The sequence below is a fragment of the Rhinatrema bivittatum genome, chromosome 1 (assembly GCF_901001135.1).
Source record: "Rhinatrema bivittatum chromosome 1, aRhiBiv1.1, whole genome shotgun sequence".
NCBI lineage: Eukaryota > Metazoa > Chordata > Amphibia > Gymnophiona > Rhinatrematidae > Rhinatrema > Rhinatrema bivittatum.
The window spans coordinates 496,451,450-496,471,819 of NC_042615.1; the positions used below are offsets into that span (position 1 = coordinate 496,451,450).

The 20,370-nt window shown below is 46.3% G+C and overlaps 1 protein-coding gene across 1 annotated transcript in view; it reads right to left on the reverse strand.

Moving 5' to 3' along the window:
• HAUS6 (HAUS augmin like complex subunit 6) overlaps nucleotides 1-8,855 on the reverse strand; it is a 345,826-nt gene extending 336,971 nt beyond the window's left edge. Inside the window, exon 1 of the mRNA XM_029608783.1 lies at nucleotides 8,444-8,855. Coding sequence (XP_029464643.1) covers nucleotides 8,444-8,586 — 143 coding nt within the window. The 5' untranslated portion in view covers nucleotides 8,587-8,855. The remainder of the gene's footprint in view (nucleotides 1-8,443) is intronic.
• Between the last annotated feature and the right edge of the window lie 11,515 nt (nucleotides 8,856-20,370).

The following is a 20,370-nucleotide window of genomic DNA, read 5'->3' on the forward strand; positions in this document are numbered from 1 at the left end:
ATTTCAAGAGTACTGGTGACAGCACATTTGAGAATTGTTTGTAAAACCTTGGTGTGTATCCAACGAGGCCCGGAGATTTACCAGGTTTTAGTGTCTTAATGGCTTCGTGGATTTCCCCCAACGTAATATCTTTCTAAAACTTGCCGCTGGGAAGTAGTCAGCTCCGGGAGTGATATATCTGACAGGTATTCAGTAATGGCTCCCGCCTGAATAGTTGGGTCCCTGCTATAAAGCTGAGCATAAAACTAATGAAATCTTTGTGTGATGGAGGTATTATCAGTTAGGAGGTTGCCCTCTGAATTTTTAATTTTAGGGTTGGTGGCTTGTGCTTGCCTACGCTTGAACTAAATACCTCCCAGCTTTATTCCCCCCTTCGAAAAATGTTTGCTACACTAGCTCCATCTGGTGCACAATTAGCGCCGAGTCAAGCGCTACTATTTTGTCAGGTTATCTCCTGAATATCCTGTCGTATGTGATGTCGAGTAGTATTCATATGAGCGGTCACTAATTGTTGTAAGTTAGTCAACAGGCGATGTCCTTCCCTCTCTCTCTCTTTTTTTTTTTTAAACAAAGGTGCCCCTAGCAATGAAAGATCCCCGCAACACGCTTTTCAAACAGTCCCACATATTCCCTGGATTGAAGCACAAATATTCATGTATTTCCCTGGCTGTCTCTGGAACTCACTATCCGCCAACAATGAATCGTTAAATCTCCAATACCGCTGACCGGTATCATAATTTCATAATTGTAATTGAAACCAGACTGGTGCACAGTCTGACCAAACTATTGGTTCAATTTCCACCGCACGAACCGTATTTATTCTTGTTTTATCTATCAGAAACATGTCTAAACGGGAGTAACTATTGTGAGGATGTGAGTAGAATGAATAACATCTGGATGTTGGAAAACAAGACCGCCAGATATTTATCCCAGCAATAAGTGTGAGTATGTTTTTGAGGGCCTTTCTAGAGAGAGCAGAGTCCGAGCTGTTCCCCGTGAAGTTATCAATATGGGTGTTAAACGTTACATTAAAATCTCCACCTAGGATCACGCTCCCTTCTGCCTTTTCTGCTATGATGATGTAAAGGGTGGCATAGAAGGCCTCTTTTTGGGAGGTTGGGACATATACGGTACAAAGTGTTAAAGACTCCCCCCCCCCCCCCTAATTTCACATTCAGTAGGAGGTAGCGGATCTGTGGGTCATGATGCGAGCTCACTAGTTCAAAATGCAAATCCTTATGGATTAAAATTCCCATCCCAGAGTATTTAGCAGTTTTTGACTACAATGCCCAAAATTGGTGTGGATATTCGTAGCATTTTCAAAGATGTGTTTCTTGAAGGTAAATCACATCAGCATTTAAGCGGCCCATCTCTTGAAACAGAAGCCTTCTTTTGCGGCCCGAATTTAAACCCTTAACATTAAGGGAAACGAATTTAACTGTAGACATGAACCTTATAACACCCCTGCCTTTGCTCATGATGCTCAATCGGTTGTGCCCACCACAGTAGACGTAGACCATAAAAGCTCCAAAGCCAACAGTTATACAAGTAACTGGGCCTGGTTGCCCATGGTAGAAACTGGCTCATGTGACAGTGCTCCAGCATTTCCCCGCTTTTGAAATATGTGTACATATGTTGAGGCTAGATACCCCCGCCAATCCCTCTGGAACACCTGGGAAAGATTCCATCGTTCCCAGTACCTACTGGAGGAAGAACCCATGCGAGTAGACTGAACCTCCCGTCCCCGGAGCAGCTAAAAATGAACTACCATAGGATACTGATGTAAACTCTGCTAGTGATTACCCAAAGAACAGATTATGTTCTGTTTCTACTGACTGCTTAATCTCACAAGATCCATATTGTGACCTTCTCCCATGATCAGAAAAATAAACCTGGAGCTCACGAAAGGAACCCTGACATGCAAGGCAGTTCAGGTGAGAGCTTCATCCCGCAGGTCTTCATTGGTATTCCTCCGGAGTCTACGATCGCCTTTGGTGATGCATTGCCATCACGGTGTCTCGGATCTGAAACCCGTAGGAGCGGTGACACTGGGGGCAGGAATCTCCACTGATAATCCAGCTTCCTTCAAGGCTTGTGCTGCTTCGTCCAATGTATGGGCCTTGTGTGACTTCCCTACTATCTGGAACCTCAGTCCAAAGGGGAAAAGCCAGCGGTAGCAAACTTTCGCAGATGTCAAAGTGGTGGTGACGGGTTTGAAAGCCAGGCATTTTCGCAATGTGGTAATAGCTAAATCTGCATAGATTGTGATTTCGTTCTCCTCCCAACGCCAATTAATCGGTGCTGTCTCGCTGCAGATGCTATCTTTTCTTTGTATGCAAACGAAAGAAAGCAAACAATGTCACGGGGCTTATTCTCTGTCTTGGGTCCCAGTGATCCATGTGCTCTCTCAATCTACGTATTGGCTTGAGATCCCACACTGTCAGCATCCGTCTCTCCCAATATCATACTACAGATTTTCTGAATTACCAATGTGCAGTTAGTATATTCCTCCCTCTCGGGTATGCCTTTAAAGCGTAAGTTGCAACATCTGGTCTGTTCTCCAGATCTTCAAGTTTATCAGCTAGGTCAGACTTAGTGGATTACAATGTTGTCAGATCTTTTTGCTGCTTAGACCACCTGTCCTCATGTTCGTCGAGCCTGTCTGCTTCATCAAGTCTGCGGCTCTGCGTGGTCATCGCACATTTCCTGTACAGTGGCAGCGATCTCAGCTTTAAAAGATTTTATATCCTGGCGTATCTCCAAAAACCAGGAGCGCAGTTCCGCGCGGGAGGGGGGCTCCGTATCCGATCTCCTCGTATCTCCGCCTTCGTTCCCCATCTCCTCTGTTTCTTCCTCCGCCACGATTTTGTGCATATCGGTGTCAGAGTCTTCCCTGCCTTTATTATATGAGAATTTCTTGAAATCTACCGTCTTTTTTTTTGGCGCCATGTGCCCTGTGAGCTCCACTTCCGAAATCGTACTGTCTTGTTCCAATGTGCTCAGATTGCCGCGCCGTTTCCCCAGAAAAAGCCCTGGAAGACGAGGTGCTCCATTTTAGTGAACCAGCATGGGAAGTGACGTCAATTTCTGATCGCTAACTGTGCATCCTAGACGCACTTTTTTTTTTGCATCGGAGCGAAGGCCTAATAGCCTCATTCACATGCATTTGCATGTGATGAGTGCTATTAGATTCACTCCGCATTAGACACAGTTTGTAGAGGCACTAATCCCCTTATTAATTAAGGAGATTAATTAGCACCAATATAACCCGCGTCCAACTGCGGGTTATACAGTACGCTCAGCTGAGCACACTGTATTACGTCGGCCCCAAAGTAAACTTTCAAAGACACAATTCATCATTTTTTTGCATTTTTTGCAAAAAAAAAAAAAGGAGAGAACGTGCTGCTTGCATAAGTATTCAACCCTGAGCTGTGGATGTTTCAAGTTTCACAGATGAAAGATACTGCCGTAACAATTGACCTCTACCTGTGAATCATTAAAAAGGTCAGCTTTTCTGGATAACAGACCCAATTCCAGTACCATTGTTCAGACTGAGAATCTGAAGGACAGCTGTGAAAACGAAGACCAAAGAGCATTCTAAGAAAATTAAAGTTATAAACATGCTCAAGATAGGAAAAGGCTATAAAATAATATCCAAATGCTTTGATATCCCAGTGAGCACCATTGGATCAATTGTGAGAAAATGGAAGCTGCATCATACCACCCAGACACTGCCTAGACAAGGCTACCACTCAAAACTCAGTGTCAGAGCAAAGAGACTTGTGAGGGAAGCCACAGAGAAGCCAATCACTTTGAAAGAGCTAGAGTTCAGTGACAGACTGCACCAGACAACCATATCAAGAGCTCTGCATACAACCGGACTGCATGGGAGAGTGGCTAGAAAAAAAAGCAATTACTGAAGAAAAACTATATCAAGGCACGTCTGGAGTTTGCCAGAAAGCATTAGAGTGAACCAACTAGAATGGTGGATAAGGTTTTGCGGTCAGCTGAGATAAAAACAAAGGAACTTTTTTGGCCATAATTCAAAAAGCTGTGTGTAGTGCAAACCTAACACTGCCCATTCCTCAGAAAATATCATCCCAACAGTAAAGTATGAGAATGGCAGCATTATGATGTAGGGATGTTTTTCCTCAGTGGGGACTGGGCATCTTGTTACAATTGATAGGATAGATAGATGGAGCAACATACAGGGAGATATTGCAAGACAAGTGCTTCGGTCTGCTAAAAAACTAAAACTTGGGAGAAAGTTCACCTTTCAGCAGGACAATGATCCCTAGCATATGCCCAAAGTAACAAAGGAGTGGTTGAACAAAAAAAGGTGAATGTTCTACAATGGCCAAGTTAAAGTCCAGATCTCAATCCAATCGAGATTCTGTGGCACTATTTGAAAATTGCAGTCCATAAGCATCATCCAACCAACCTGGAGCAAATCTGCTAGGAAGAATGGGCAAAACTCACCTCCAGGGTGTGAAGCTGGTAGAAAACCCCAACAGACAAAGCTATTTTTGAAATAAAAGTTGGTTCTACCAAGTCCTGGTCTGAAGGACTTGAATACTTATGCAAGCAGCATTTTTACGTTTTTAATTTTATTTTACAAAAAAAAAATGCAGAGGATTAATGAACTGACTGAAAATTTACTTTAAGAGCATAATGGTTTACAATAAAACAATCTATGTCACTTGTAATCCACACAAATCTGCTGACTGTTTAGAGGGCCAAATACAAATACATAAAAACAATACAGTGGCTTGCAAAAGTATGATCTTTTTGTAACCCATCTAGAATTGATAAGTGGGTAATAAATATTTTAAATTAAAAAAAAAAAAAAAGTCACTCAGTGTCATCATCATTTGAAAAAAAAATATTTCTGGTATGGGTATGAATGCAACATCCTCAGTAAAGAATGGGCCTAGTTTGGAAGTTTACATGGACAAAATGTGCATTACAGGCCTTAAAACCAACCAGCATGTGGAGGCTTATCACCCTCCATCCATCACACATGCACGTTCCAGCACCTACATTTTACAGCAGTTTCTCTCTGTTCCTGGCATTCAGGGAAACAACTTAGCTCATATATAACTCTAAGAAAAGCATATCTTCAACAAAACTCTTAAAATCTTCCAAAGTGGCTCTGAAGGCCAAGCTAAATTCACTACCATAGGATAAAATGACATAGCCCTTATTTAAAATAGGGAATTGCATTCATCAAAAATTTGAAAAAAAGACCCTCCCTTGCAAACAAATTAATCTCATGACTGAACCAGCAAATTGGAAGGTTTGCATAGCACAGCTGACACTGAACAGAGAAGCTGCTCCTCACAGATCTCCCAACGAACCATCTCATTCCACTACAAGCTAACAAATTCAGCTACACAACTTTTCACCAAAGTTGCTACACCCATAACACCCTCTTCTGAGGTCACTACTTCGCTCTCTATCCTGTACAGTTCATGCTCCTCTTGCCTACAAGAGCCTTCACTCTGCTACTCCTCCTCATTATCTCATCTCTTCTCTCTCTTTACATCCATTCAGACAAATGCTATACCATGCACCAGCTGCAGCACACGGTCTATCCCGTGATTGTGCTATAACCCCCAATGCAAAATGGGGGTTAGCGCATCCAAAATGTGCATCCAATCGCACACGTAGGTAATAGCACTCATCATGCTATTGATGAGGCTATTATCTATTCCCCCCTATGCAAAAAAAAAAAGTGCACCTGAGGCACACATTTTTACTCACCAAAATTAACACCTTCTCCAGAGCAGGCATTAATTTTGGAGAAGCCCAAAAAGTGTTTTTTGCTTTTCTGTACTTCCTCCAACTTAATACCATGGCGATATTAAGTCTGAGGAACTAAAAAATGAGAAATGTCCCAAAAAAATAAATTTTAGAAAAGTGCCAGCGGTCAGGTTAAGAAGCTGACAGCCACCTCTCTCGGGGACCCACTGCCAAAGAGGCACTAAGGGCACGCAATTTCTCCTGGCGCTTCCTTTTTACTGCAGCAGCCCATTCACATTTTTCATTGGGCACCCCGAAGAGGTGGATTGGTACACGATAAGAGAGCGGGCACTCAATCATGAGCATCCCTTTAACGCACAGATATTGCATCAGCATGCTTATGGGTACTCTGCTCATTAGTCAAGTCATTCCTATAGGCCCTTCCTCTACCAATTCCTGACTCTGTGCTTTCAACCTGGCTGTACCATGAACTTGGAACAGATTTCCTAAACCGGTGCATAATCTCTCACCTTGTTTAAATCTCATCTAAAACTCACTTTTTTGAAACTGCTTTTAACTCTTAAGCCCGATAGTCCACCCTCAGCCTCATTAACTAAATTTTAACCACTGACTCGTGACCTGTATGTCTATCTTGATTAGACTGCAAGCTCTATCAAGCAAGAAATGTTGTGTTTGTACAGTGCTGCATACGTCAAGTAGCACTATAGAAATATTTAGTAGCAGTAAATAGCATTACTGTCAGCATGACGCATGTGTGGTGCAAAAGAAGTGCATATCAAAGCAGTAGCACTAGATATCCTCCAAAGCATCACTTGAGCTTGCATTTAGTGTTTACCTCTGATAAAAATAAGTAAGATCAGCTGCAACTTTTTAAGTATGCAACTTTTATAACATCCATTTAAAAACATTTGTCTTTCAGTGTACTTTTCAGCTGTTCATATTAGTTATGTTTTTCATGTATTGGTGTGATACATGAATAAGGTTCTGATGTCTGAATAAGCAAGGCGGCACTCAAACGGGTAGATTTTATAATTTTGCGCGAGCACGAACAAAAGTACGCTGGATTTTAACATACGCGTGTAGCCGCGCGTATCTTATAAAAGCCGGGGTCGGCGCGCACAAGGGGGTGCACATTTGTGCAACCTACGCGCGCCGAGCCCAGCGCGCGCTGCCTGTTCCCTCCGAGGCCGCTCCGATTCCGAGGGAACTTTCCTTCGTCCTCCCCCCACCTTTCCCTCCCTAACCCCCCCCCCCCCCCCGGCCCTATCTAAACCCCCCCCCCCCCTTTACCTTTGTTGGCAGATTTACACCTGCTGAAAGCAGACGTAAATCTGCGCGTGCCAGCGGGCTGCTGGCGCGCCATCACCCGACCCGGGGGCTGGTCCGGAGGCCTCGACCACGCCCCCGAAACGCCACGTCATTTACGAACGCCCCCGACACGCCCCTTTTACGAAGCCCTGGGACTTACGCACGTCCCAGGGCTCTGTGCGCGCCGGCGGCCTATGCAAAATAGGTGCGCCAGCGTGCGAGGGCCCTGCGCGCGTAATTCCGGCCGGATTTACGCGCGCAGAGCATTTAAAATCAGGCCCAGAGAGCTGGATTCATTACTGGTAGATCTACTTAAGTAGTAGAGGTATACAGCCAAAACATTTTTCATTTTCCTCTTCATATGTTTCTGTATACTTTTAGTATATACTAATCAAAATGAATGCTAATCTGTAAATAGGCAGCATCTTTAGCAACTTCAAACAAACAATCTCCTCAGAAGTGAAAAAAATCATCCAAACAAGGAGATGAGGTAAAGATCTTAATTTTCCTCCAAAAGACAAAGCACCTAAATATTTTTGTTTACCATTAACACTTCACTGAAATACATTGGCTTACATGAATTTTTCTTCAGGGCAGGCCAGCAGAGTTTTAACAAAAGTGGGGCTAATCCTTTCAGAACTATGATAAAGATTTAATACCTTCCAGCAAGTCACCCAATTAATATACTTCGAAAGGGATCCAAATCAAGCTGATTGCATTTGTTCGTTTTGTCTATTTACTGTTATTTTTGTGGATTTTTTAACATGATTATGTACCTCTCTTATTGTGAAGCACCCAGAGCACCCGGTAATCCATAAACATTTTAATACATTTTAAGTTCTAAATATTGAAAATACTGTCATCTCGAGCAAATACTGACAATACACAGCTTATGTGCAACTATACTCTCCTGATATAAGCCAGGCTAGTGTGATCAACAACCCTATAAACGCGTAGGGCTCTCGTTTTAAGAAGCTTTTAATAGGCATCCCCCCCCCATTGTACTGTTAAAGTTGCAATGCAACATTTCAACTGAACGAACTCCTTCCCATAACCGAGCTGCAAATGGCCCTCAAAACAACTCCCGGTACCCTCATCCCACACGCCATGCCGACTTGTCCCATTATTAACTACAAAGTTGCAGAAGTAAAACATACGCTTTCTAGACCATAAACCAAGGGGAGAACTGGACCAATGTGGTATCAAAACCTGCCGAGATAATTTTTCGACACTAGTTCAACAAAACCGTACCCTATCCAAACCTGGGGAATCCAGGAGCAAGACAACTTTGCACTACATTATTAAACAATAATTTGGTAACGTTTCTAATGGTGAAAGAGAAAAATTGTGTGTGTCGACGGCTCTCACTCACACTCCCAGCGTAATGTGGGTGACAAGCTTGCCAGCGGCAGCGGCGACGGCCCCGGCTTCGAAACCCAGCGCCTGTAAGTACAGCCAGAGATGATCCTTGTGCCACGGCTGGAAAGCGGCTGCGGCCGCCGCCATCCCGCTCATCCTGCCGCCACCTCCTCCGGCAGCTGTTGGCGACTAGTCGACCCGAGCATGGAAAGCCGTGGACGCCATCCCAGGAAACTGCCAAACGCAGCCGCGCTCACGTCCCTCGCGCGCCGGGACGAATCAATTAGAACACCGCACCCGGCTCGCGCCTCTCATCCGCGCTCTCGCCGAGAACACGGCCGCAACCGCCAAAAATCCGAACCCACTTCTCTCCCCCGCCACCGTCACCTCACGTCATGAAATGGCGCGCCCTGAGCATGCGTACGCGAAGCTGAGGCTTGGAAGAACAGCCCAAGTGGAGAGTTAAAAATCGACCGAGCGACAATGACGTAAAATCCAGTTTCTGTAACAAACAAACCCCGCCAAGAGGCGGTGGCAGTGCAGTGTGTGTGAGGAGGGCGCGCAGAAAAAGTTCGGATTAGCATGAAAGTGAAATTTACGAGCAGGAACAGCAGTTGGCGGGGCCAGGTCTTGCCAGTTTAGTGATTTCGAAGCTAGATCTGGTGACTCTTTTTTTAATAAAATGGAGCTTTTAGAACTGTGAATGAGATAGAGAGGGGCGGATCAAGGCCATCTGCTGCCTGAGGGAAAGGATGAAATGGTGCCTCCCCCGCCCAGAGGGCCAGGGCAGGGGAAAGGCAATGGAGGTGAAGTGACTTGCCCAAGGTCACAAGGAATGGGAATAGGATTTGAACTTTGGCTTCCCTTGTTTGCAGCCCACTGCTCTAACCACTCAGTTTTTGGGCCAGTTATTGTATTTTGTTCTCAGTCTTTGGCTGCTGCATTAGGGGGCACCACAGAAATGTTTAATGGGGTGGTTGGCTGCCCCTCCTCCTGGAGCAAGAAATAGAACTTCATTCCCTAATGCCTGCCTTCCACCCTTCTCCAGGATCTGCCCCCTAGGAGTGTGAGAGGTTGGTGAATGATGGGAGTCTATGTGTGAGACACACTCTCTCTTAGGGCTGATACAATGGTATTGATGCCCTAGAGCAGAGGTAGGCAATTAATTTTCCCATGGGGCCGCATGAGAAATTGGGATGGTTTTAGAGGGCCGGAGTAATATAATTAACTCAGTTCTCAATAGCCCTACTTATGAAAAGACAGCAGTTTACCACCAATCATGTCCTCTGAGAAAACACAACAAATAAGACCGATACAAACGCTTACATGCTAGCAAAATATCTCATCTCGGTAACAGACACAGAACCGACCTAACATACTCCCAGGATCTGTAGTAATGCACATAAACTAATCCGCACACAGTTACACCTGTATTATGGAATACACTCAAACAGGAGCAACCCTATCTATGAAAAGGCAACACTACAAATATTAAATCAGGTCCTAAAAACCAATACACCTCTTATTAGGAAAACAGAACTAGCAAGCACTATAGATCCCCACACAGAAATAATTGTAAAACTATACTAATAAGCAGAATAAATGTTTCAAAACAGCTATGAACAGAATAACATCCAACAATTAAAAACTCATAAAAACTATTAAACATTCTCCAAACACCAATAAAATATTTCAAAAAAGCAGACATCACACAATTAAAATGGCAGTCAATTCTTGACCATCTGGGAGCCGTATATTCAAGAATTACCACATCGAGCACGCAGCTTGATTTTGAATGATTGAAGGCTACTGTTCTGAACTACGATATTATGGGTCATTATGTTTTCCTTTTGCATCACAGTATGACTGTTGGGGATGCTTGTGGGGGGGGGAGGGGGAGCTATGGTTCTTATTCCTGTTGGGGCATGTAACTGCGTTTTCTTAGTTTTACTGCCTGTCAGACACTGCAGTGTACCTCTGTCTGATGGGCCTGTTCTTGTTTTTCTCTGTCTAAAACGCAATAAAAATTGTTTATACTAAAATGGCAGTCAAGAAAAATAAACTTAAAGCCACCTTTACTGACCCCCTCCAGCAGCTCTCCTACTCCCCTTCCCTGCAGGCCGTGGCACACACCAGAAGCAGCAGTAGAAGCTAAGCTCTATACTTATGGTCCTCTTCCTTAGTGCCCATGTCTCTCACACACACACCATACTAGTCATGCCCCCATGACCAGTTTCTGTCTCTCACACACCAATCATCTCCCAAACAGTCTTTGGCACACACACACCAGTCACCTTCCTGAACAGTTTCTCTCATGCCATACACACACACACACACACACAGGCTTCCCACTCCCGTGTTCTACTTACATATATGGTCTTCTCACTCTCATAATCACTTTCTCTGTCTCTCTCTCTCTCTCTCACACACACACACTCACTCACCAGTCTCTCACTCCCATGCTTGTTCTCTCCACATGCACAGGCTTCTCATTCCCATAATCACTTTCTTTCTCTCTCTCACACACACACCAGTCTCTCACTCCCATGTTCTCTTTCAGATATACAGGCTTCTCCCTCCCATGATGTGTCTCATACCCAGGTTTCTCACTCCCATGCTCACTCTTCACATGCACAGGCTTCTCATTCCCATAATCACTTTATTTCTCTCTCTCACACACACACACACCAGTCACCTGATCTCACTCATGCATACACACACACACAGACTTCCCACTCCCAAGTTCTCTTTCAGATATACAGGCTTCTCCCTCCCATGCTGTGTCTCACACACACCCAGGTTTCTCACTCTCATGCTCACTCTCTTCACATGCACAGGCTTCTCATTCCCATAATCACTTTCTCTCTGTTACACACACACCAGTCTCTCTCATTTCCATGCTCACTCTCCACGTGCACAGGCTTCTCATTCCCTGAATCACATTCTCTCACATTCACACACACCAGTCTTTTTCTCTCACACACACAGTCACCTTACCAAGCAGTCTCTCTCTCTCATGCATGCACACTCACCCAGGTTTCTCACTCCCACAACTCCAGGCTTCCTTCGCTCATGCTTTCCCACATACCCAGACTTCTCACTTCCATGCTTTTTCTCTCTCACACACACACACACATCAGTCACCTCCCTGACTAATGTCTCACACTCTCACATACACATCAGTCATCTCCCTGAGCAATCACTTTCATTGTCTCTCACATACACACACCACACATCAGCTCTCTGACCAGTCAATCACACACAGGCTGGCTGGCTGCTTCTCACTCTCTCTTACTCACTTCCTCTTCCCCCCCCCCCCCCCCCCGAGCACAAATGGGAGCTGCAGCAGCCCCCGCAGGCCAAGAAAGAAGAATCCCATCGGCCACAGGAGGCTCATGCTGCTGACTCCTTTCTCGATTACCGGCTGCTTCAATTGCTCGGGGACCGATGCTGCAGCCGACGCGGCACGGCTCTTTCTCCTTCCCGCGCACCGCTCCGTGTATCACTTCCTGTTCCGGGTCACGGGAGGGGGGGTGCAGGCGCGGGAAGAAGAAAAGGCCAGCCACGGGTGCCACAACTTCTAACACCGCTGCCGTTACCACTGGGCTTGAATGTACTGACAGCCCAGCGGCAACGGCAGCGGGAGAGACCGGGAGCGTGCGCCGCGGACCGGCAAAAAACTCCCACGGCCCGGTCCCGGTCCTCGGACCGGTGGTTGGGGACCCCTGAAAAAAGACCACGAAAGGCGGAACTGTGACATACCGTATTTTTCGCTCCATAAGACACACCTGACTATAAGACGCACCTAGGATTCAGAGGGGAAAATAAAAAAAAAAAAATTTGTGCTAAGCCGGCTCTGCGTCTGGGCGTCTTATGGAGCAAATTAGGGGAGTGCATAGTTTTTTTTTTTTCTCCCCATTTTGTTTTCGGGTCTGGGGAGGGCCATTTCGGTCCACTCCCCAGATCAGAAAACTTTTCTTTCTCTGGGAACCCCTCCCCCCCAAAAAAAACACCATCCCAACCCTTTAAATTAACAACCCCCACCCTCCTGACCCCCCCAAGACCTGCCGACTTAATTTACTACAACCCCCCACCCTCCTGACCCCCCCAAGACCTGCCGACTTAATTTACTGCAACCCCCCACCCTCCTGACCCCCCCAAGACTTACCGACTTAATTTACTGCAACCCCCCACCCTCCTGACGCCCCCAAGACCTGCCGACTTAATTTACTACAACCCCCCACCCTCCTGACCCCCCCAAGACCTGCCGACTTAATTTACTACAACCCCCCACCCTCCTGACCCCCCCCAAGACCTGCCGACTTAATTTACTACAACCCCCCACCCTCCTGACCCCCCCAAGACCTGCCGACTTAATTTACTACAACCCCCCACCCTCCTGACCCCCCCAAGACCTGCCAAACGTCCCTGGTGGTCCAGCGGGGGTCCAGGAACGATCTCCTGGGCGTGGGCCGTCGGCTGCCAGTAAACAAAATGGCGCCGACGGCCCTTTGCCCTCTCCATGTCACTGAGACCGACCAATAGCAGCGGTCGGTCCACATTCAACCACAAGTATCTTTGTCCATATGATCGAGCCAATAACCCCTCCAATTGGCTACCATGTGCCGGAGATAGAAAACTTTCTGGATGGAACCTGGTGTGTGACTACACTGGAGGAGGGTACTCAGGCTGTCCAGGAGTGGGCAGGCTAAAGAAAGGAACTGGAAATATTGTCACTTTGGAATGGCCAATCAGGGCTGAAGGATCTCCTTGGCAGGATTCTTGGGGGTTTGGAATTGACGGAACAGGAGGAGATCCCATGACATATATTACCATCACCCAGCGACGAGATAAACCACGCCCAATTATCCACCAAACCACTGTAGTTGGATACCAATCATTCTTTGACGAAATCTCTCAACTCGACGAGGAACTCAAGAAGCATGCCATTTCTCATCAAGCAAAGAACATGTTTGTCAATCTAGCCGAGAATATCGCCTTATCTTTAGAGGTGAAAAATTGCTTCATCTGTGGTGGTACAAACATTGGGGAACAATGGCCATGGGAAGCTAAAGAAATCTTCCAGTCTGACCTAGACGCTATGAATACCACTACAACATATAACCGAAAGAACAATCCTTATGAATGGGCTCTCCAGACTGATGTCATTGGAAGACAATGCATATCCCGACAATTCTCCAAATTGTATACTGTACCAATTGGAAATTCACCATGCACAGGAGTCCTTACCATCACACCAAACAATTATACATGGTGGCAAACGGAGAATCAGACTATACCCGCTACATTTTGGACTGAACCTTGTCTGAATGCCACCTGGAAAGCGGTTGGGAAATCTTCGACCCAATTCACAGCCCCTGATGGATATTATTTTGTATGCAGACGACGAGCTTATGAACAATTACCTTCTAAGTGGTATGGCACATGTTTCTTAGCAACAATACGCCCTAGTTTCTTCCTGTTACCAGTTACAGCAGGCGAAACTCTAGGTGTACCTGTTTACAGCCCCATGAAACCAAACAGACGACGAAGAGGATCTACAGTTGCAATTGGAGATTGGTCTGATCAAGAGTGGCCACCAGAACGTATTATAGACTATTATGGACCAGCTACCTGGGCAGAAGATGGTTCATATGGATACAGAACACCAGTCTATATGATAAATCGTATTATCAGACTCCAAGCAGTACTTGAATTTCTTACTAATGATTCTGCACTGGCTCTTAATATTTTAGCCAAGCAAAACACAAAACTAATCACTGCTGTATACCAAAACCGGTTAGCCCTGGATTATCTCCTAGCTCAGGAGGGTGGTGTGTGTGGGAAATTTAATCTTTCCAATTGTTGCTTGCAGATCGATGATAAAAGCAAGGTCATCGAAGAAATCACTGATCGTATGATACGCCTAGCACATGTTCCTGTGCAGACCTGGTCCGGGGCTCTTGACTGGACAGCCTCACTGCCTTCTTGGATTTCATCTATTCCCGGACTCAAGGACCTTTTATTTCCCTTAATGTTTTTCCTACTCTCCTGTGCTATCTTTCCTTTATGTTTCCCTCTCCTACTCAGGAATTTGCCTACCATGATGGAGAAGATTGCTGATCGTAGAGCAGCAGCCCAAATCATGATTATGAACCAGTACGCTTCTATCTCATCATTCCCTTTATATGACTCATCAGGCTCAGAAGATGAATCAGAAGATGAATACTCTGAATGCTATGACACTAACCTTTAATGCAATTAATGTGACTAATACGTACGGGCCACCATGTTTGTTAGGGTCAAGTCTGGCCACAAAGGGGGGGGGGGGGTGTTCCAATAGGGACCCCTCGTCTCAACCCCGGTGAAGAAACCAACGACCTAACAAATATATTAGGGCCCACACCAAGTGAATGTAATACTAATTATTGTTTGTCTTTTCAGCTACCTCACAGATGAAAGTGATACTTCCGCCTTCTACGGAAGTTGAAGTATCAAAGGGGGGAATGAAGGAGTTCAATTTTATGGACGACCGTTGAATGAGACAACTGAAAACTTCTGATTAACTATGCCAGCAGTGAAACGCACAGCCATATTGAATGTACTAACATTTGGAACGCAATGGCATGCATTACGTAGTAACGTAGTTACGTACTGACATTCAGTGGAACGCACCTCCATTTTGAAATAATAATTTGTATTGTATTAATACGATAGATGCTATAAAATGTCTAACCTATCCCGTCAATTAAATGACGAAACAATAGTCTGATTATAAGCTACACCTGCTTGAAATCCTCAGCTGGAATATGCTTGCTCAGCATCGCGCAGAACGCATGTGTAAAAGATAAGAATTGTAGAATGTATAAGAGCCTGCTCCCGAGGGGGAGGGGCATGCAGTTGTACTAAGCCATTGTCTTAGCTGCATCTTGCTGGCAATAAAAGTCTATCTTTACGGATCAGTTGTCTGGGCCTCCTTTCTGACTTTTAGAGACGGTTACACCCTATCCTAAAAAGACAGATTGCATATCGAAAGTAGACATTCAAATTATAATCTTCTAAAGCAAAAATATTACAACATATATATTACATAGGCATACAGTGCAAACAAACCACACTTTCAATGATAATAGTTTAATAGACTTAATACAATACCTTTCTCATAGTAATCAAGGTGATTTACTGGAACCCATATGGTATTAGGCCTATGATAAAGTACACTGGGTGTGGACTTGGCCCACAGAAAGCCAGGAATAAACTGAACTACAATTCCAATATAGTAAGCCTTCCATATCATAATTGCCAGCACTCAACCTATGAAAAAGTCATACTGCAAATATTACATCAGGCCCTAAACACCAATACACCTCCTATTAGGAAAACAAATTAAAGCCAGGTTGTTGTAAATCCCTACACAGAAATTACATGCTAGCAGAATACCTAAAGCCTCAGTCACATAAGCAGAACACATATAGACTCTCACCAAATATACAACAAAGAGATCATAAAATATAAACTGAAATGTGCAGACAAAAACAACTGAAAATCACAAGAAGCCAAACGGTAAGCAATGCAAACACAATCCCATGCTCATCTTATTCAATCCATGTTATTCTCAATTGTCTCATTGTCTGCTTACCAAGCCTATTTTGCATCTCAATTATTCTGTCCCACTTGTGTACTCCTTCGACTCCTATTATTCTATATCGGTTGCACTGGGGGGGGGGGGGGGGTGTTACGGAATTGGTTACCTATATAAGCAAGCCGTGCTGGTTTACAGCATGGCGGCAGTAACAGGGGGAAAGCGCGCGAGGATTGGCAGCCAGAGTAGGGGGAGGGGAAGAGTAGAAGTAGAGAGGCAGGAAGTTAGGAGGGCGCAGGGTAGGGGGAGGGTGTGGAAGGTGCAGGAGATTCAAACAAGGGGAGAGGATTGGATAGAGTAGGGTGACATCAGGGGAGCAACGGGTCAGTTTGGCGAAGGAAGCAGGGAGGTAGGAGCGGAGAACTTTGTGGGGAACTTTGCGTTTCTGGTCAGCAGCATGGATAGTAATAGTGTACGTAGCACTTTAGCAACTTGAAATATGAGGAGGAGTGGAGAATGGAAAAGCCTGCCGATGAGTCACGGAAGGGCAGGCACTAAAAGGGGTCGCAGGGCAGCCAGTCAGGAATCCTCTAAAGCCCTCCCGAGCCTTCCCCCCCCCCCCCCCCCCAAAGGGAGCAGGAGCGAGTGGTAGTTAGCTCCGGGGAGAGCGGGCCCAAAGCGGAACTGGAGGAGCGCCCCGTGTCAGCCCTTCCCTCGGAGAGCGTTCCGCTTTCCCAACACAGCTCCCCCGTGATGATGGGAGCTCAGAAAGACAGGCCGAGCCCACACATGAGCCCTGTCCTAGGTAGAGCTGAACCCAAAGGGCAGGTCGAAGAGGCAGAAGGAAGGGCGGAGGACGAGTAGCCCTCAGCCCCTGCGGAGGCCGGAAAATTAGTCAAGGCGCGGGGACAGGCGCATCAGGGCGCCAGCAGAGGGAGAGGCCTAAAGATGAGGCCGAGCGTCGGAGGAAGATGGGTTCCCAGCCCCAGCGGCACCAGGGGAGGCAGGCCAGTCTCGTTGGCGGAGCGGAGAATTCTTTCCGGCGAGGGGCGAGGACGGATGAGAGCCAGAGGCGCGGTGGCAGCAAGCGGCAGGAGCGATACAGAGGCCAGAGGTTTTGGACATGAGCACGCGTGCGGTGAGTGCGGTCGCATGCGTTTGGAACAGGACGGGGGGTGGGAACGACGGGGAAACCATGGGTATGGGAGAGTGGGTGGGGAATACGGGGATGGTGGGAGGAGAGGCTTCGGAGGCTGGCCAGCTTGGAAGCAGGGCGAACAGGGAGATAGCTGGGCGATGGGACAGGGGAGTAGAGCCCAGACAGAGTTGGTGAGTGATAGTCCGTTCAGGGGAGAGGAGAGAGCAGGGCGACAGATTAGGGACGTGATGGATACGGGACAACAAGCTATGTACAGGACAGATACTGGTGCCAGTCTGTTGTCATTTGCAGATCCCAGGAGTATGGATAGGCCGGGCACTTCATAAAGTGAAGAGCGATGGAGGAAGGAGCCACTATACCCGAATGTAAGTTTTGGCACGCATGTGACACTTGCAACGGGGCATACCCAAGTTCCAAATGCACCTAGACAAGCGGTAAGGTAATACCAAAAGTCATCAAAACGTAATGGGGAGAAGGTGAGGGAGAGCAAGGCCCCCCGTGCGGGCCTTCCCGAGGGTGTAAAGTGGGTTGAGGGAGTTAATAAGGGAGGGTGAGGTGACTGAGATAGGGCAAAAAAAACAAAAAAAAAACCAAGCAAAACAGTTACAATGCTGGAACAGACATAGGCCACATTTAACGAAGTTAACAATGATCAGGTGGTTCGAGTATGTATGTAGGGCGGAGATGCGAGATCATGGGTAGTTACATTGTTTTTCTGCCAGATGACACGGGCCATCAGCGTGGAACCGACGAAGACGTTTTCCCAATGGACAGGCATGAAAAAGAATGGGACCTCATTCAGGACTCAGTGGCCCCGAGCACCTGGACGTCATATTCGAAAGGCCATGAAGTCGTGGCACATTTTATGAAGTTCAGGGGTTGGGAGGGAAGGCCCGTGGAGGAGTAGCGACTGGTGGACTTTATCTTATGGCCAAGAGTAGTGGCTGGTCGATGGCCACAGCGAGGTTGCATTTAGTTGGTTTTTCCTTCTTTCAAAAGTTAAAAGGTTGGGGCAACCCCTTGAGTAGTTTTCGAGTACGCAAGGTTCTAGGAGGGTGACAGAAATGATCAGGCAAACAGAGAGACCAGAGGTTGCCAATACGGTATCAGGACTTGATAAGGTTCACGGGGTTGCTGCCGCAGGTTTGTTGGTCGCGGTTTGAGGTAATTTTGTTCAGCGTAGCCTTCTCGTGGGCATTCTTTGGAGCCATGTGAGTGAGCAAGTTGGTGGCTCAGTCAAGCTGCAGTAAAGGCAACACAGGGATTACAGCAGAATGTGTTTCAATACCGCCTCAATTAGTGATGCTCTTCCTCCTGAAATCCAAAACCGATCGAAAAAACAAGGGTTTTGCGATTAACTTGGAGCCTGCTGAGATACCTTCGTTTTGTCCAGTTCACACTGCATGGCGGTACAGCTGGATAAGGCCGACGACCAGAGGGACATTTCTAGTGCACGAGAGTGGGGAGGTATTGACTAAGTATCAGTTTGTTCAGGTGCTGAGGAAGGTGGTATACGAAGACGGGAGGGACGTTACGAGGTATAGCGCACATTCCTTTCAGATAGGTGCAGCGACGTCGGTGGCCAAGGCGGGTTTATCAGAGGCAGGGATTAAAAGTATAAGGCGATGGAAGTCAAGGATTTTCAAGGAATACATACGAAGGGATGCGGGAGCCGAATAAAAAAAAAAAAAAAAAGAAGGGGGAAAGTGCAAGGGAGAAAACTCGGAGGGAGGAAGGGAGGGGAGGGGGGTAGTTGGACGCAGATATTAATGCATTCTTTTCTTTCAAAAGCCTGGGGGAGGAGGAGCGCGAAGGGATGCGCCTGGATCGTGGGCCATTCCTATATCCACCGAGTGCAACGCCAAGCCATGAAGCGCCTCTATGGAGAACAACTGGAATTGGAGCGCCTAGGGTGGCAATTGGCGTGGTTTAGTTGCAGGGGCATGGAGTGGGACGAGTTCCTTCCGTTCCTGAGCGACAGAATTGACATGTGGGGAGTACCAGACATACTAGTTGTGCATCTGGGGGGTAATGATGTGGGTAAGAAGACCTGTCGGGAGCTATTGACCTGCATTAAGAAAGATATTGCCCAAATTATGGTACGGTAGCCTTCAGTGAAAGTTGGGTGGTCCGACATTATTATCAGACTACGCCATAGCGAGGAGACCATCTGGAAGAACAGGGTTAAGAAGATAAATAGGCAAATGAGAAAGTGGATGGGGTGGAAAGGTTTTTTTTGGATTAGGCATGCGTGAGCGTGGCAGGGAGAAGCAGGTTTCTTTAGTGGGGATGGGGTCCATTTGTCAGATATTGGCATGGATCTATTTAATCATACTCTGCAGGAGGGTTTGGAGAAAGAGATAAGTAGTAGAGACTAGATGGCCGCAGTGGGGGGAAACAAGCTGTAGACTTCCAACAGGCCACTCTATACTACCTTCTTCAGGGCAATCTGGTTTGCCTCCTTCAGGCCACTCTTTAAAGCTCCACTATGAGCTCTCCTGCATACAAGTCACAGTCACTACAAGTTAAGTCAACTGATTCTCATTCTCTTTTCTGGGACTCAGCTGTGTCTGTCTTTGTAAGTCTCTTCTGCCACCTGCTTCAGTGCTGCAATCCCTGATTCTATCCCAGGTTTCCTTGTCACACCATCCACAGACTTTTCTCTGGCTTTAACACCCTTGCTGTTTTTAACTTCCTCTAAACTTTTGTCCATCTGCAGGGTAAAGACCCAGTCATGTGATTCTTGAAGCTGCCGTGCTTTCTCTGCTTCTAGCTGCAGTGAGCCCTTGCCTGGGCTTACTTCTGACTGGCTGGTAGTTAAAAGCATACCTCTTGCTTCCTATTTCTTCCAGGCATACACCCAAGCAGTCTGGTGTTTTATGCCACTTTCTTGCTGCTGCCTCTGTTCTTCCTGGAGACTTTGAAAAGGGGCTTGCATATCTTGCTCAGTTATGCTTTCTCTATAGCAGAGTAGCAGGCTTGCTGCTGGAAGGAGATGCTGTATTCACACACACACAGCCAACTCTGGCACCTTCACTTATAGGGCCTGGCCTTTTTAAACACAGTCTCTCTGCACACCTTTTTTTCTCTTTTTTTTCTGTGAAAAGGTTTTTATTTTTTTATTTTTATTTATTTATCAGTTTTCTCAAATAATTACAAAGTACAGACTTTGCACAGAAAAACAGAAACAACATACTCA